The 18,098-nt window shown below is 45.8% G+C and overlaps 1 protein-coding gene across 1 annotated transcript in view; it reads right to left on the reverse strand.

The window, feature by feature from the left end:
• The window catches only part of LOC144145427 (beta-hexosaminidase subunit alpha-like), a 36,229-nt gene extending 28,473 nt beyond the window's left edge, over positions 1-7,756 (reverse strand). Inside the window, exons 1-6 of the mRNA XM_077677040.1 lie at positions 7,263-7,756; positions 3,323-3,626; positions 3,091-3,159; positions 2,939-2,988; positions 2,324-2,434; positions 1,083-1,181 (exon numbers count right to left, since the gene is read on the reverse strand). Of these exons, the coding sequence (XP_077533166.1) occupies positions 1,083-1,181; positions 2,324-2,434; positions 2,939-2,988; positions 3,091-3,159; positions 3,323-3,626; positions 7,263-7,358 (729 nt within the window). The 5' untranslated portion in view covers positions 7,359-7,756. The remainder of the gene's footprint in view (positions 1-1,082; positions 1,182-2,323; positions 2,435-2,938; positions 2,989-3,090; positions 3,160-3,322; positions 3,627-7,262) is intronic.
• Between the last annotated feature and the right edge of the window lie 10,342 nt (positions 7,757-18,098).

An 18,098-nucleotide genomic window follows, 5' to 3' on the forward strand; every position in this document is an offset into this window, starting at 1 on the left:
TTTGTTTAGGGCTGAGCACACAACTGTCACCCCCTCTCGGGCCGCTATCTTCTTAATGTTGTGTGGAATTCCGTGCAGATAGGGCTCAACCGCAAGCTTACTCCTGTCAATGACCTTTCGTCTTTCTCTGTGTCCTCAGTTAAATTTGATTGATTGATTGTAGGGTTTAACACGCCGACGCAACGCAGGCGATGAGGCGCGCCGTAGTGGAGGGCTCCGGATTAATTTCGACCACCTGGGAATCTTTTAACATGCGCCGAAATCTCGCACACAGTGGCGTTTTTGCTTTTCGCCTCCATCAGAAAAGCTGCCGTCATGTCCGGGAACCGAACCCGCGACCTCGTGCTCAGCAGCACAACGCCTTAGCCACTGTGCCGGGTCCTCAGTTAAATTTAGGCTGACCACTATTTGAATTAAATTAGTTACTCAGCGCTCTTTTTGTCCCCGCGGCATCAAAATACAGGCGATTACCTCACTTCCCACACATCCCGTATAAAGACACCAAATATACGCATCAGACTGCGTGCTACGGTGTGCAGATGAGCCGGCGTTTCGCGGGGGAATTTTAGGGGGTATTATTGGTTGTAAACGCCGACTTGATACTGTTCCTTTAGATTGCGCTGTTTGAAAAATACCCGTTTCTCAGATAAATAGTTTGGTTTGAATCCTGTTGCATGCTATGGTTTTGTGTTTTATCTCGGCGGGCTGCGCTTCAATTGCACGGATTTATCGCGGGTAGGGTCAGAACGTATATCTTTTATATAGCAGCATGCGTACTCACGACCGCAGGGACAAAACTTAGGAATTTCTGCCTATTTCTGTTAGACAGTATTTCTATGCACTGAAAAGACCTGTGTAATACGAATTGAAATGAAAGTGCAGATAGTAATTTTACTCGTAACATGCGATACGTGAAGAGAATACATGAACTTTGACGCAGGCCGTAGTCGTTCTTTTGAACCCTAGAATACCGCCTGCGTTGTTATGGCAACTTCCCTATTGTCAAAAAGAAGTGATTTCTATTCCACGCTCTGAGCACTGCACTTTCTCAGCCAAGCTTTTCGAAGGCAAGCTTTTCGTACCTGCGTTAAGTTTGGGTACGTCACCATCTCCAGCGGCCACGACTGGTCGTCGACGAGGTGCCAGTGGAACACGTTGAATTTGTTGTAGGCCATGGCATCCTAGAAAAATAAATGGGGGTTGGGCTTTGATAAAATTATAGACAAATGAAGTTGTCCATCGTTCGATCGCGCAGTCACAACATTTAAATGTAGGAAGCCATGAAGTGAGGCATTGGTGGTCATTCTACTCCTCACTAACGCCATGAGGAGGGAAATCCCTCACATGGGAGGGACAATGTCATGCCACAAATGACAGTGTGGGTTGGGGGACTGACGGATTGAAATGGAGAGAGAAAGAACAACTTCAATTTGCTTTCTGACCACGCCGAGGACGGTCACAAAAAAAAATCCCTGCCATGATGTCACTGGTGGTTTATTTGCGCTAAGAAACGAAGAATCAATGCCACAGCTGTACCCAAGCGCGAGACTAGGGATCAAAATTATAAATGTTTTTCCCTAGGCTAGGTTAAATGTGAAACGGCCCATATAGATACCGAAAATTTTATCAGCATGTAGGAATGGAAGCCGAGAAGAACAACTAAGGCACAGAGGAAGTGAAAAACATCACAAAACGTTGCTCGTTGTAGGTATTATACTTATTATAGAGACCGATGAGCAAGGAGTACACTATATTAGTAATGAGTCGATTAGGGAAGGTGGCTTCATTTTACACTTGTTACTTAAAAGGCGTGCCTGAGTAATTTGACCACCCTGTTAACGTCTTCTTGCTTGCCTGCTTCACGATTCTACACGTGAGCACTCATGCGCCGCATTGGTAGGTTCGCATGCCAGTCTCCGCGATGCCGAGCTGCCTCAAAATTATTGCGGAGAAAGAGAACACAGGAGAGGAAATGCGATCGTATTGGGAAGTACTTCGGCATTGTTAAAATGTGCGTACATTTTCTTCGTCCAACCTGACACTTCGCCTAATCCATAAGGCTTTGCTTCCTGGTTTCTAGCAGAGGTAGTCAGTATCGCTGTGAGTCCAATCGTGGACTAAAAGTGTAATCGCATGCGGGGTAAGCGCACATGCAGCACTGCGCTTACCCTGCAAAAAAAAAAAAAACTAGATCGATGCAAAACTAAACGAGAAATAAAAACGAAGGCAAAACTAAGAACTCAATTAAAAAAACAACTAAATAGAAAGAAAACCCGAGTTACAACTGTGGCGCACACATATTCAGCGTTAACCGTATACCCACCAAGTTTTGTTTAAGGAGCTTGATCGGTTGAAAGTGTCTTGACGAATCCAGAAGCACACCGCGGTACGAAAACCGCGGGAAGTCGTTCACCACGGTGACATTGACGAGAAACTGAAAGCAGGACGTCGTAAACGTAAGGTCACTGGACCCCTCGTGACGCCGAAATATATAGATTTAGAGTGTAAATTAATCGCCACACAAAAGTTCCTCAGTCTTCGCTCGGAATAAAATAAGGCTTTATTTTTCTTTATATACTTTTAACAGGCATTTCTCAGCCTATCATGCCGATCTTTGTCGATGATGATACCGCGGGCATGCGTTAACGCCCGGTAGTGTGTGTTGGGGTTACTACGTCGCATTTTTTTATCGTCTGCAATGGTAATTTTGAATGAAAAGTCTACTGTAAACACGCCATGTGACTATATAAACTAAAAATATGCTGTAACATTAAAATCACAAATTACATAGTAATTTCGGAAGTCTTTTTTTGTGCTTTTTGTGCTACCTGAAACTGGGTCTCTGGCCTTGACATGCCACGTTAGCTCCCTTTCCTTTTTGTTTGATAGATCAACAATACCACCAGAACGAGAAGATCCAGCCTTTCCCTTGGCTTACCGCCTTGCTAACAGGGTCCTGGTGCACCAGTTGACTGAACGTTTCAAGTCCTGGAAGAAGCAACACGCGGATCATCTTTTTCTCGCGCCCGTAACTATGACTTGTGCCATCTTGAAAGGCGTATGTATGTATCATAAAACTCTAGAACTCACCCCGGAGGGCACCCCAGACTGTTTGAGACTTTAGGACAGCGTCTCCGTGCGGAGGTATTTCGAGGGTGTCTTAAAAGAAGAGAAATGGTTTTGGATTCAGAGACATGCACGTGGAGGCTATACAAAGCGAGCAGCAGCACGAAAACCTCAACAAAAAGGTGGGCAAGAGAGTAACGTTCACGCTAAGGTGGCTACGCAGTTTGTTTTAGTTAGTCTTCTTCAAGCAACTCACAGCTCTCCTCGTCCTTCTGCTGCGGGTAGCCGCAGTGCTGCGGCCCCATGTAGTTGGCCACGTCGACTCGCAGCGCTGGAAGCACCTCGTGGTCGAGCTCCGCCGACAGACCATGTGTCCGCTGCGATGTGTCCTCGAGGAAGGCCAGTTTGCGGTACCGAGACAGGGCCCTGGCTACCACGTCGCACCATTCGGCGGCAGCCGAATACAGTGAGAAGGTGTCCGGGTCCAGACTCCTCCGAAGCGGAGACTTGTGCCAGATCTGCGGTTCGGGCCACGGGGAGCCCGGAGGTGCCCGCTTCCCCTGCCAGGACACAGGCCGATTTTAGGTTACCACACGAGCTATTCTCAGCTATTCTCAGCTATTCATATAAACCCCATTATTCTTGTTTTGGCCAAGGATGTTGATACTTAGTCAACCTCAATGTGGACCTTCACAAGTGTGGACGTGGAAATCATCAGTGTTAAGGCCGCAGTTGTGCAATTTCTCTGTATAGGGGAAAGTAGAACATTAGAGTTTAGGAAACAAAGTACTGATCGCGTGCAGGGACGTTCCTTTTTGGCGCGGGTAGGTGACATCACCTCGTCTTATCGTCGTTGAAGAATTCGATTGCCTAAGCCGACCGGCAGAGCGCAACGGCGGTAGGTGTTTGTTGCGTCATCCGTCGCGTCGCTTGGTAAATCTCGCTGTAACCATGCTGCTACTTTTGTACAACGCGTTTTGCACATGCAGACTTTTATTTTTTCTCAAATTCTTCCCTTTCCTAACGACATCGGCAGAAAGGGAACCCGCCTTTACTTTTATTTCTACAACGCTATCTGCGTCGAAACCGCTTTCCACGCAGTTGGCACGGACTGGGAACAATTGTCGTGTTTTAGAGTGGTGAGCTTTAACTATGGCCCGGCTAGGCTGTAGATATTAGGGTTGTACATCCAAGTAACGAAAAGAAAAGCTTTGCTTGTTTGTCCCAGTTCCTCCTTCATTCCACCTAATATAGAAAATTTCCTTCAAGACCGGTATAAATGTGTTTCCGTCAACAGTCACATTTAACGAAATAAGGCAATATCAAACCGGTGTGTTCTCCAAGGTTCAATCCTAGGCCCGCTGTTATTTTTACATACATTTTGACCTACCTTTGCGCCTCTATTTTATCGTGTCATTGGGTATTGATGTCTTTATCTCTAATTTACTGGCAGACCCCTTCCCTCTCTGCCTTACTTCTGGACTTACTATTACCTCCACAAAAACGTTTTTGCCTGCATATTTCCACTTAAAAAAGCCGTACAGCCCATTCTTGTAGATCAATCCAAAACCAATTTCGCAACACGAAAATGCTTCGTCCCGTGGAATCATCATAGAAACACACCTAAACTAAAATTACGTTGTATGCCGCTTTCGCCTCTAAAAATTGGTTACTGTTTAAAAGAACTTTCGAAAACCAGACGACAACCAGAACTTTCGAAAACACAAAGGCTCGCACTTGCTTTTATTATACATTCATTGTTAATCATTTGAACTACTGCATTTACCCGCCACGGTGACTAGGAGTTGTGCCGCTGAGCACGAGGACGCGGGTACGATTCCAGGCCGTGGCGGCTGTTTTTTGATGGAGGCGAAAAGAAAAAACGCCCGTGTGTACGTGATTTCGGCCCACGTTGAAGATCCCCAGGCGGTCAAAATTTATCCAGAGCCCTCCACTATGACGCGCCTCATCACCTGCGTTGCGCCAGCGCGTTGAACTTAACAATCAATCAATCAATCAATCAATCAATCAATCAATCAATCAATCAATCAATCAATCAATCAATCAATCAATCAATCAATCAATGAACTAATGCATGGCGAGCTGCAATGGCGCGGCTCATCGCCTGCGTTGCGTCGGCGCATCGAACCCGACAATCAATCAATCAATCAATCAATCAATCAATCAATCAATCAATCAATCAATCAATGAACTACTGCAAATAATAAATTTCTTCCTAGTGAAGTTACATCTCTCTAAGGCACTCCCGTGGTTCGGCTTCATCACAATACACTTGAGTGACCAGTCCATGCCCCCAACATCGCAAATCCGGCGAATGGCAAGAACATGTAATCAGCTGACTCGAAGATGCGATCGACGCATTGACGCTTCGTAACGCAGAACATCATGCTTGCAACGCGTGAGGCCACAGCGGAAACCAAACTTCTACTTACGATTGATTATGAGGTTTACCGCGGCGACGCAACGCATGGAATGAGGCGCACCGTAGTGGAGGGCTCCGGATTATTTTGACCACCTGGAGATCTTTAACGTACCCCAAAATCTCAGACACGCGGGCGTTTTCTCTTTTCTCCTCCATCAGAAAAGAACTTTCACCTTCCCACTTTCGCCTCGCTTCCAACACTTTAAAACTCATTGCATATCCCGCCCGCCAAAAAAAAACGTGGAGCGAAAAAAAATTCAAATCGCATACTTTCAATGGGTATTTACCAAATTTGTTGTGTTGGCTGGATGAATTGGTAGTGAAGCTGAACCAAAAGATTATTTTAAAATGTACAATGTTAATTGTTGCCATTGGAAAAATAGAGAGATATGTCATACGTACACACCAAGAAATTGGTGCAGGGGGGCTTCACCACAATGCGTAAGAGCAGTCAATCAGTGTGACAAAATGTGCGAATTTGGTGAATGACAAGGCCAAGCACGCGATTAGACTAAACGACAGAAGCTGCGCTAGAAAATAGCGCACATTGTGCACTCTGCTCCTTTGTAGCCGATATCAGTATAGCCACGGTATCATGTTCCTTAAAAGAATGAATGGGGACCTTTTACTTCATATGCCCCTTTTTTATTTAGTATAATAGTAGATAGTAGACGTTTTGTGTCTCGGTATAACTTCGTTTTGGCCAAATTAGGGAAAAATGTTTGAAAACAAACAATTCTTAACGACTCTAATTTAAAAAAAGCGTTCAATTGTGACTGTAATTTTCTTTTTTTTGAAGAGTATTATTGTATGTAGCTAAAGGAACCGAAAATTCAGTCTGCGATATTGATACTGGTTACGGGTGCGCTAGGAAGTTTTCAACTCGAGTTATTTTTATTACGGTTACGGTTATTTATAACGAAGTATTCCACAACACAACACACTGTTAACAACTCAATCGTACTTCCTTCGTTTTGCAATAACGCGATTTCGCATGAATTCATAACCGTGTATCAGACTTCGGGTCAAATTTGTATTAGACAGTTTAGTCCTGTCTTGATTAATATTAATTTACTTTAATTGATTATTTATTAGGATATTATGTGTTTACAATTTGTACCCGCCTATCAATCTGTTCAATGCTTGGAATTATTCATTACGCAGTAAAATAGGCGGTTCCGCCTGCGGTACCCAATCTTTGGACCTTTTCGGCAGCCCGGACATGGGCCGCGTCAAATAAGCGTTTATCTTTCTTTCTCTCTCTCATAGGAACTTCATTTGTATACTTGTGTGGCACGCGTTATTGAACTCTTTGAAATAAACTTTGACGGTTTAAAACATTAAAGACTTAGTCGGCGCTTGCCGTCAAGGCGAGACAAGTCAATCGATGTTTGCAATAATACTAGCAAGTAGCTCTACGCCTGTGAAAAAAGTCTATACTTTAACCCTTCTTGATTTCAGCTACTCCAAATAAATTCCTTCAACGGAGTTACTTCAGCTCTCGCATAAGTAATTCAAAATAGCGATAATGAAAGGCTGTACACCGACCGTTGAGGTTCGAGATTTCCAGTTAACGCTGGAACAAGTGCTGTTCCTTCTACTGTTGTCGGTATGGACCGACAAACAACACCTATCTCAAATCCATGCGTATAGAAAATACGGGGGCTATACAAATAACCACCTCTAAAGCGCTCCAAACTTTTTGCAATAATCGGTTACTATGAAAGCCTTTTAGTACATAACCAGAACTCACCGGCAGTGGAAGACGGACCTCGATGTACGTTATATACGCACACGCCAGAAATATGGGAGCCAGAAGCAGCAAAAGTTTCAGCACTTGAGAAGCCATCGTGCCAGCTGCTCCCTTTTCTTGATGAAATGGGTTCTGAACAAGCCGCTAAGCACGTAGCACTAGAACGACATTGGCTGCCGCTAATCCTTTTCCTGATGACGGGCTGCTATGTCCTCCGCACGCTTCGCTCGTACGATCTTCTCCGAGCGAGTTGTTAACAGCTGCTTCAGGTTAACCGATCAAGTTAGCCGTACGGCTGCGCGGCATCACAGGCGCCGATCGACTTTTCGCCGACGTTGGACCTTCTGAGTAGCTAGCGTTTCACGGCGAAGACGGAAGGGTGTGATAGGAGGGAGAGCGGAAATCCTTACGAAAAGAGACTGCCAGACTTCGAGGACATTGCAACACCGAGCCGCGATAGCGCCGCTTGGGAAATGTCTAAAAGCTGTAGCGTATACGCGTTACGAGTCTTACGACCGGGACTCGAACAAAAAAGATAATGATGCCTAGAGTCAGAAAGGAAAAGAAGAGGGGGAGTGTGTGGGCAAGTACAATCTCAAAAGTGGTTACCACCTTCTCTTGGAGGTCACTGATCCCGCTGGATTAAATGGCAGCGGGCTCAAGTAGAGAAACCTGCCATAAGAATATAACGTCTAAAGGGGATCGTTGCCTAAATAATTCGAAAAGGTTCCGCACAGAATCGCTCAAGGGATACGAATCGTATATAGACTCAATCACGGGAACAGGGGCTGTCGTGAGAGATTGTTAATTTATCTCGTTTAAATGAAGTTATCGTGTGGGGTATATCCAGAAGTAGCCTTTGTACGCGATACTCGTGGGAGCCACAAAGCTTTGTATGAGCCCGATGAGAGAATGTCGCAGTTCAGTACGAAACGGCAGCTTGCTTTCCATCTGGAATTTATGACAGTATGTCCGTAAGTTATGACCAATTCTGCTCATGAAAAAAATAAAGAAAATCTGAGGACAAAACTCGCAAAAGTATTGTTCTCAAATACACGAGAAAGTATTGTTCTCAAATAGAACTCTTAGTTTTCTTGGAGGGGAGGGGGGGGACAGGTGTTTAAGTGTCATGGGGATATACAAAAAAATTATATGGTCATATTCGCCTAAGTCATTAACACTATTAGCACAGAAGGGGTCTTTTTGTTAGTGTGGCACACGTGAGCAGAAATGGGTTTTAAAAACGAGACGCCGAAAATCCGACAATGAACAAAATATTGCCAGACAACTCACGCCACAAACTGGCGCCGAAAAGCACGCCCGATATCGCCGAGACAAACTAAAAGGAAAAATAATTTTATGTTAAACGGTAGAAGATGGTTCGTATAGCGCTAGACAGACTCACACTGTCACTGTTCGTTCTTCGCCGATCAGCAGCGAGTAAGACGCACCTCGCATAGACTCCCGCTTTCAAGAGCATTTTCTGCGGTTTACTTGCACTAATACGGTAAATGATGGTATCATCGAGTACCTAATGACAACGAAAATTTTCTGGTCCCAAGATTTGCACCATCGGGCTAACGACACACCACAAACGTTCCCAGAACCGCCGGGCCATGCTATTATCTAAAGGTATAGGCTTGACGTAGACATCGCCGCAGCGGCAGACGCTCTTCCGACCAACACAATAGACAATCAGTCAACACCGGAGTCGCAGCTGACCACCGTGGAACGCAGTACAATGAAATTCGATGCGCGAAGCAAGAAAAAACCATGAATCCTTCCGGTCCGTGCAACCAGGCATCCTATAGACAAGTAACGAGCAGCATCAAAAAAATCTCAGCGGGGACTTCCCTTGCCTCGCAGCTTTGAGCGACCGACAAATCGCCAAAGGCCTGCATTGCTAGGATCAGGACATTACTAGGTAGCCAAATGTCCACCGCCTACTTTAACAAGCAAGTAATATTCTAAGTCCAAGCCCCGCACAGCCTAGCGTTACCCAGTACGTCAAGTATCAACTGTGCCAATGCACGCAGCGACATTGAAAACACCTAATTTGGAACGCAATATACAAACTGACATCATAGATATATATAAGCCTGGTTTCTCAGATAACGTCAGACTAATATTGCCTTCACCATTAAACACATTCTCTGTCTCTCTTCTGCCGCTCCCCCTCTTAAGCTCATCAAAGTATAAGCTTTCACTTATTTCTAACTTTCATAGGTGAAAACTTTAGGGCCAACAAATTGTTTCCTTCTAGAACAGCATCTAGGGGCACCATTGGCTGTCCGAAACGGAAACAATTCTGCGCACAAAGACATGGATGCCGAGATGGCCCAATACCAGAAATTACTAAGCACAGTAAGGCCAGTCAATCGCAGTATCACGTGCTTTATGTGGCAGTCCTGGAGCCTTGAAAAACCGTGGGCTACAACAAATATGAAACGAAAGCGCCTTGTAACGATTAGACACAATGTTATCCGTGAATAGAGTACATGCCGTGCTCATGATCAAACTTCGGGCCTAATGTCTCCCGTAGTAGTTCGTACTACCCGCCGCGGCGGCTCAGTGACTGTGGCAAAGTGCTGCTGAGCCCAAGGTCGTGGGTTCGATCCCAGCCACGGTGGCTGCTTTTCAGATTGAGGACAAAAACAAAAACGGTTGTGTGTCGATACTTTGATGCGCGTTAAATGTCCCCAGGTGATCAAAATTAATTCGGAGCCCTCCACTTCAGCGCACCTCATAGTCCAGATGTAGCGTCAGCGCGTTGAACCCGATGATATGAATCAGTAGTTTGTACTAACATAAGCAAAAGTCCCTCTAAGCCTAACTTAAGAAGGCCGTAGAACAAGGGTGTTGGCAGCGAAGTTTCCTGGAAACTTATCACGATAACAATCTTCGCGGCAGAATGGCCCAGAGCTTTCGCGCACCTGCCGTGCCTTGCACAATCGGAACCGGTGGCACCGACCGTGCGGTGAGTGTCTTAGGCAACCGTAATTTCTGCCACTGCGATCCAGTTGTTGCCTCTACCAAAGAAAAGAACAAAAATGCGATCGCTTTGTGGTTGCCTACGCCGAACGCATACCCTATGCCCTCCCTCGTTGCCCCCTGCCGAGACGATGAAGGATCGGCATCGCGACCTTCCCCTTGAACCGTGACGTCGGTATGGATCTGTCGAGCCACTCAAAATGGCTTCCAGGGGTAGTCGATACAAGATGCGAAGCCCTGCAGGGAATTTAGATGGGGGAACACAGACACTCACGCTACGTTCCCCTTTACGTTCTAATTATTTATTCTTTTTTTGTTTCTTTTTGTTTTTTTTGCAAATGTGAGGTTGTCAGTAACTAAATACGGGAAAAACACGCACGCAGAACAAACGCAATTTATCTGCAATAATGCTTAAAAAACGGGGTCAGGCATCAAAAGTGTTCCGGAAGGGTGGACAGAGCCGCAATTTCTAGATTTCCAATATTTCTCGAAATTTTTACGGGCTGAACAGCTTGTAGGCAGTTTGAGCGTGCAGCGAGAGAACATTTGCGGCGCATGCGAGAAAAGGCCGTTTTCTGGCGGTGCACTCCTAAATATCCCCGCACCGATGCACCCGACGAACCAATCACCGTTTCCAGTATAGCAATAATACGAATAACGACGCCAGGGATACCATTTGACTCAGGAACACGACCTCCGCCTCTGGGACATTGCGTAATGCAAAGCGTCTTTTTGTTTGCATTGCGTTGTGTTAAAGCGCATATTCCCTTTTTCGAGTCAAAAGATCGGCTGAGACTTGCAATTAGCCTACCTTCCTTGATTTGTCGCAGAGGTTTGTAATCTTTGCGCGTTGCGGCAAAACAGACCCACAGAGATTTCTGAAGTGCTTAGGGTCCCGAAGAAATTCAGTCGCTCATTCCTAGGGGGCAAAACCTATACAGCCTAAGCTGTTCATCTACATGTAAACGATTGCAAAGATTCTAAAAGTGCGCTAATACATGAGGCACGTCTTAACGATGTATATTTTAAAAGAGAAACCAAATAAAAGCGTGGACACGTGGCATGCTTGCAAATGTTGCTTCTGGCTTTGGGTTGGTGAACCTGCAGGGACAGACATCGACAAATGAAACGCGAACGCGAACATATGAACCAGAACACACAAATAGCGCGATCTCCTTTAATGCAAGTCAAACTGACGGGTGGCGTAATTACATAAACAAAGTTGGTAAATGGGGCTGTCCAAATGTGCCAACAGCGTGCTATTTGTGGACCTCCACGAACAGTACTTTTAAATTTCGCGCGCTCTGGTTTATATATTCTTGTTCGCATTTCATTTGTCCATGACTGTACACTACTAAGGTACTGGTGTTGCTATTTGTGGTGCATTTCCCCGTTAGATACCTGTCGTGTTTGCTCGGTAACAGGTCTGGTGTAGCAATGGCGTGTATTTCTGCTCTTTCTGCTTTCAGTAAAACCGCAGTGTGCAGGCCTAAGCCTTAAGCAGCAAAACTTAAAATACAAAATGCGCTATTATAGCTGGTAAACAGAGAGCACTTATTTTTTATAGAATTAGTGTACCGTTTTGTTTCCTTCAAGGATGTTCAAAACTAGAGGCATATTTTTTACCTGAACTGGCTGTACTCAGTAGCACTCTGCACTGTTCTGCATGACACTGCACTAATCTGCACCAGCTCAGGTAAAAAAAATGTCCCTACTGTTGCTACCTGCCGCCCCTTGTGACGATCGTCGTGGTAGTGCCACTGGCGAGCGCCTGAACGGTCGCGGGTTCTGGCATCACAGCCAGCGCATATATACCGCAAATATCCCACCGAGCAGTCCTGAAATGAGGATGTGTCGCAGACTGCTTGTCGAGTCACGATAAGGCAACCTATGTCAACCAGTGACATGTGGTTAAAGCATTTTGTTTCGCGAGCCCTTGCTTGTGCTAGCACGCCTGTTTCAATGTTTTAAGGGTTCGGCTTTCTTGCACAACTTAACGCTTTGCAAAAAGCCAACTTCAAGGCTTGTGCTATGTTAAGAAGCCAGCAGGGTGCGTTTTGCTGGCGTAAAGCCAGCCAACATTTGACATTGCCCCCTCTCCCTCTACCCTTCCGCCTCCACCGCTGAATCATAATATACCGTCATTACAGGGCATGAAAAGAATATAAAGAGCGCGGAGAACACCCCTCTCCCTCTACCCTTCCGCCTCCACCGCCGAATCATAATATACCGTCACTACAGGGCCTGAAAAGAATATAAAGAGCGCGGAGAAAGACTTGAATGCAGACTGAAAACTGCACCGGCCCCAGCAGCCAGCTTTCAACTCCCGGTTCCACAACCTCTGGTCCTCCCTGTTGTAACGCTGCAGCATATCATTACCGTCATCGGGGGCCACATCTCCGAAATTCTGGTCACAGCAACGTTCCTAAGGTGAAGGCTGGAAAAAAAAAAAAACGCAGTATAAGCTACAATTTTATAAAATATAGGCTAGTTTATCGGTTTCCAGGTTGAAACCGTAAAATTCGGTTGAAACCATAAACCGGTAATATTCTTGTACATCCGGATTTAAGAGATACACAGCGATGTTTGGAAATCGCAAGAAAAAAAAAGGCTTGTAACTGTCTATCTATGCCACTACCTGGGCGAGTTTCGTCGAATACAGAGTGCGATTCGAATTTGGGCGTTTCGAAAATTCGTCACGTTTTAAGAAACCCAAGAGGACTTAATTGTTCCGGTGTATTAGAATGCCTGCGCCCCATATACCAGGTGCGTGTAGCTTCGGCACTCTAAAGCCCACAATTAAATAATGCCGTTTTCCTAGATGCTAACAGAATCAAGTAGAAATTTGTCTCGCATTTCAAGGGACACTGAAGGAAGTGTAAACAATATCTAATGACCTTACCATATTAAATTCTGAAATGCGTAGGCCATGTTCTTTAGCGAGAATAGTGTGCTCCAAAGTTATGTTTGGCTCGCACTATCGCCCCCCCCCCCCCCCCCCCCTCACAATTTAAGCCAGGCATTTCCTGCGCGCAACCAGCGCAATCCCCTGCTTCACTTAGAACACTCCTTCTACTATTTTATGTAACTGCTAAAAGAGTCCCGCCGTTCTACGTCAGTAGCCTTTGCAGCCTGTGGAAGCGTCGCATAATTTACCGCAATGCGGAAAAACCTCGGGGGACTAAGTCAATTTTTCGCGAACAATGTGCGCTTGTGTACACTGCCTATGCGGCGCGATCGCAGCCGCCGGAGTGGTTGCATCTTTTTGAGGCGTACGTGCCTATGCCTGGCTTTTAAAGTATATGTCAGTGAACGTACTGCCATTTATGGTAGGGTGTGATCATAAGCTTTTAGAGCTAGTCTTCCATGCAGTAAAGAGAAAAAAGGACGTCGATTTTCTGGTGTTCGCGTAGTGATCCAATGCGTCGCAACAAACCTTTTCTTCCGGTTGTGCGATGGGGACTTATTCTTGTTCTTCTTTTTGTTTGGCAGCTTGTCTACTTTATTCTACTTATTCTACTTTATTCTCCTTATTCTACTTTATTCTATTTAGAGATGTTCAGCACCCGTTTTCGAAAGTTGTGCTGTAAGCACGTCTTGCACATTTTCTTTCTCTCTGATATTGTTGTGTCTTCAGTGCCTGTGGAAGCAGTCCGAAGTGCGCGGAGTTTTCTCGAAGTGGCTGACACGTTTCGCTTCTTACAGGCTCAGTTTAGCCTTGAGTACATATTTATTGCTTCGCACGAGCCCATTTGCGATGCCCTGGCTTCTGGGATTTTTCTCCGTGTCTTTATGTACTGTCACATACCTCCATTGTTCTCACCACGGCGTCCTCATTAGACTTTGTAAAATGTGTACTCCGCGAGGTGTCAAAGTGTTTTCTTTAAATTATACACTGGTACGGTCCTTTTTAAAACTTGTATGAAAGACCGGGGTCTGTTTATAGCTTGGTCGACAGATTTCTTTTCTGGAATAGCTTGGTCGACAGATTTCTTTTCTCGCTTCTTTTCTGGACCAGAGACAATTGTGCACCCTTTTGTAAATTGCAGACATGCTGTGTTTTTTTTCCGGGACATTTGGCTGCGAACGCTCAGAAAAGGTATGAACATCACGCTTTCCTCAGTCCGATTCTTGCCATTCAGCTATTTGATTGGTTTGTACAGTCTGTGGTGACGTCGCTTATGTGACAGGCATGGTGATCCACCAAGATCAACAAAGTCATATTTGCGAAAAACTGTGGCGTTTGTACATAGCGCGTATAATTCGTTTGACCAACCACCTTACTGATTCCCTCTTTTGAAAGCTTGTGCATGCTTGCACGAATTTTGATGTGTTTGTGCTTTTCCCAGATTTAGTGTATTGCTTGACTATGTAGTGTCCTCGTACTGCCATGTTTGAGCGTATTCTACCACTCAATAAAGAGAAAAAAAAACCATCAGGAGCGTAGGGGTGGAATCGTGGGTTTTGAAACGAACGCCCCGGGTTCCAGCCCCAGCAACGCCATTATTATTTTCCAGACTACGTGAATTTTTTATTTCAAAATGCTCTTTCAGCTCAATTCTGGGCACTGTTTTGGTAATAAGAACGGTTTGCTATCTTCTAAGCCGGTTTAGAGGTGTGAAGTGGCAAAGCAACACGTTTAATTAACGTTTTACGTCGCACCAGGAGTGCCCGTATTGTGCCTATATTGGAACAGAATATCGCTAGTGACATTAGCTGTGACGACACACTGCGAGTTTACAAAACTGTATGTAACGTATTGCTAGCGTTTAAAAAACCCCCAATCCGTGCGTGAACAAATACAGCGACGATTAACCCTTAAATGGACGAAAAGAAAGTTTTGGAGGCTGAGACAGCCAGAAACCACATTGGAAACCGATGTGATGTCACTATGGTAGTTTTGAGGGCCGAACAGCGCATGGTAGTTTCTGTTCTGACACGTATTCGCGGCAGACAAACGGAAAACAATAAAGAACTGTGTTATGTGGGTTAAAGAGACGCCGCAACGCTTTTTTCAACTTTTTTTTTTAAATCTGAAGTGCTTGCAGAACGTAGTCACCCACCACACCCAGTACTTATTTTAGGGGGTCGCAAAGTACCTCAGACAAAAATTACTACTTTATGCCCATCAGATAACTTGGAAACTCGCTCAAAAGATTTTTCTATTTTTCCCTGTCTTGACATTCTTCGACGGCTTGAATTACGTCACTAAGGACGTCTAGCGGCTGTTGGCCGGTGTTCTTTTAGTTGCAGCAATGAACGCTTTTCGACAGCAACTTTAAAAAAAATCCATAGAAACAAAGCAGAAATGGAAGGTGTATCAAATGCGACGAGCAAATCACGCAGTGCCGCTCCGTGCTGGCGATAACTATAGCTTTCGCAGTGGTTCCAGACGTGAAGGAAAGAGTGAAAGGGCTTATCGAAAGTGTTGCAGGGTCCCTTTAAACTGTACGATGCAATACACAAACAATACGTCCACAAGTTCACTACACTGTCCGTACTCCCAAAAAATGTGCAAGCGTACAAGCTCCCAAAATAGCCCCGACGTTCTTTTCGCATCTTTACTCTGACCGGTGGATGCACGAGGGCATTCCCCGATGGTTCATCGCTCACAGCTCTAATTAGTGGAACTCCCGTCAAAGGTGCAGTGGCGAAATTTGTCGCTCCCTTATTTTCGAAACTTCTCTCTTTTTCTCTCTAAACGCCCCCGTGCGTCGCCTACTGAGTCACTCAGCCGTCGTCAAACTCCGAGCCCCTCTTCGCGCCTCCTCGTAGTCCCGGCCCTGCTCTTCTCTCCCTCTATTTCGGGGCCATTGGCACACCTTGTCTGTGAGCTCGTTCATGGGTTCGCATAACGGTCTCGGGCTCCGTATAGCGCCGAAAAGAACGCGGGTGGCCTGCCAGCCAGCCAGCGAACCGTTGCGTTTGACGTGTGGAAAGAACGGGTTTGACGCGCAGGCCGAATAAAAAAATAAACGGCCTCGAAAGCGGGTCAGCGTGCGTCAACGACCGCCCAGGGCACCTGACGTCACAAGGCGCACAGGCGAACGGGGCAGCACCCGCAGATTGGACCACTACCTGATGTTCATGTTATCAGGCAAGGTTGTTACAGATAACTTGCAAACCTGTAATGGAAGTAAGCGTTCCGAGTCGACTATACTCTAAGTAAATTACGTAACAAAACATCCGATAAAATTCATCAGAAACACTGCGTTGTATCGCTGCAACCTGTCGTAACTTTCCTGTGGGTGTTTGCGTGCGTGCGTGCGTGCGTGCGTGCATTCACGTGCTCCGCAGGGGCCGTCTACGTGATCAATACAACAGAAGTGGACAAAATGTAGCAGTTCTTTCGTGACACGCCACTGCCTCAGCACTACCAGCGGGCTTGGAGGATTGTTCTGCTGGAGCCCTTGGAGAATTTCAAATCCATTGTGCTGATTAGAAGGACAACAGTAACGAATGGCTTCGTCAACGAAGCTGTTGGTAACTTCAGCCCCGTAGAACTGCGTTTGTTCAGAGAAGTGCAGTATTTCCAAAGTACGTCTGGTTGAAGTTTGATGAAGTCGCCAGTGCTCGGTCGCCTAATTCAAAGAATAAGGCAAACTACGGTTTCCTAACAAGTCACATAAAATCAACGATAAAATGGTCTTAAGAAATTACATGTGAGCAGCAGTCGTTTTTAAAGGGTTGATACACTGCTTCGGCAGCAGTGTATCCCTTAACCCGCAGCCCACAACGGTCTGGTACCCGCTGGATGGTAAGGACATGGCCTTCTTGCGTAGCTATGCTCTTTTGGGTTGAAACGAGGCCGTGTTGTTACCTTCCACTAAGTATCAGGGGATCGGTAACTGCAGGGCAATTGTTGAGCTGGCGTGGAAGCAAAAAAAAAAAAAAAAAGAAAGAAACTTCAGTAGACACTCTTGTCGTCCGTCGGCTATTTGAAATGCCGTACACGACCGCTCTTCTTTCCACCGTTCTCCGTGGCACCACGGTTAGTCACTTGATCACCGTGACCATACTCATGAAAGGCTCCGTCGATTTGACCGTGATTGCAGGTTCAGATTGCCTTCCGGTGCTCAGCGAAGCCACCCGACGCTGTTTCACCGACGGTACAGTCTTTACACATCGCCACCAGCACATCAGAGGTGGTGTGATGTGAACCCGATTGTGTGTGGTTCCTTGTTCTAGAGATGATCCCAGATGTTTTGGATGGCGAAGGCGATGCCTTACCCGCTATGCCCGCCGGCTGGTCGGTCCCACGTGTTCTCTGTGACTGCCCGTGCTAGCGCATTCGCGAGAGGAATTAGCCATAGCATTAACACGTTAAGACGACCGCGTTATGTCCGAGTACGCCCTGGTTCCTGGTTAGACTTGCCGAGCGCACATAAGGCATTCGAAGCTGTGCTGATGTTTTGCGGCGTAGCGGCTTATCATCGAGGTTGTAGAGTAAAGTGGTTTAAAGAGGTGAGACAAGGATGCCAAATATAAGGCCCCCTGTTGATAAAGAGTTCTACACGAACTGTATTTAATACAGGCAATCATCTATCGCTGTGTGGCCATATCATCTCTCCATCTTTTTTAGCTTTGTCATTCCCAATTTCCGCTTTTTTTCCCTTCCTCTTTCCGCGCACAGAGTAACCGAACACAGCTTATACGATGAGGCCGACCTGTTTGTGGCTTTCTCTTTCTGTAAAATTACTCTCTCGCTCTGAAACAAAATTTAGCAGCTTCCGACGACAACAAAACGCGCTGCCATAACAAATAATGTACGTGCCACATTTTGCAATTGCTTGCATTTCTTACCACGCTTTCCCGCTTCCGTCGAGTACTTTGATTAAAAAGTAT

This window comes from Haemaphysalis longicornis, unplaced genomic scaffold (assembly GCF_048455015.1).
Source record: "Haemaphysalis longicornis isolate Haplotype H1 unplaced genomic scaffold, Haemaphysalis longicornis Haplotype H1 scaffold_7, whole genome shotgun sequence".
Classification (NCBI taxonomy): Eukaryota; Metazoa; Arthropoda; class Arachnida; order Ixodida; family Ixodidae; genus Haemaphysalis; species Haemaphysalis longicornis.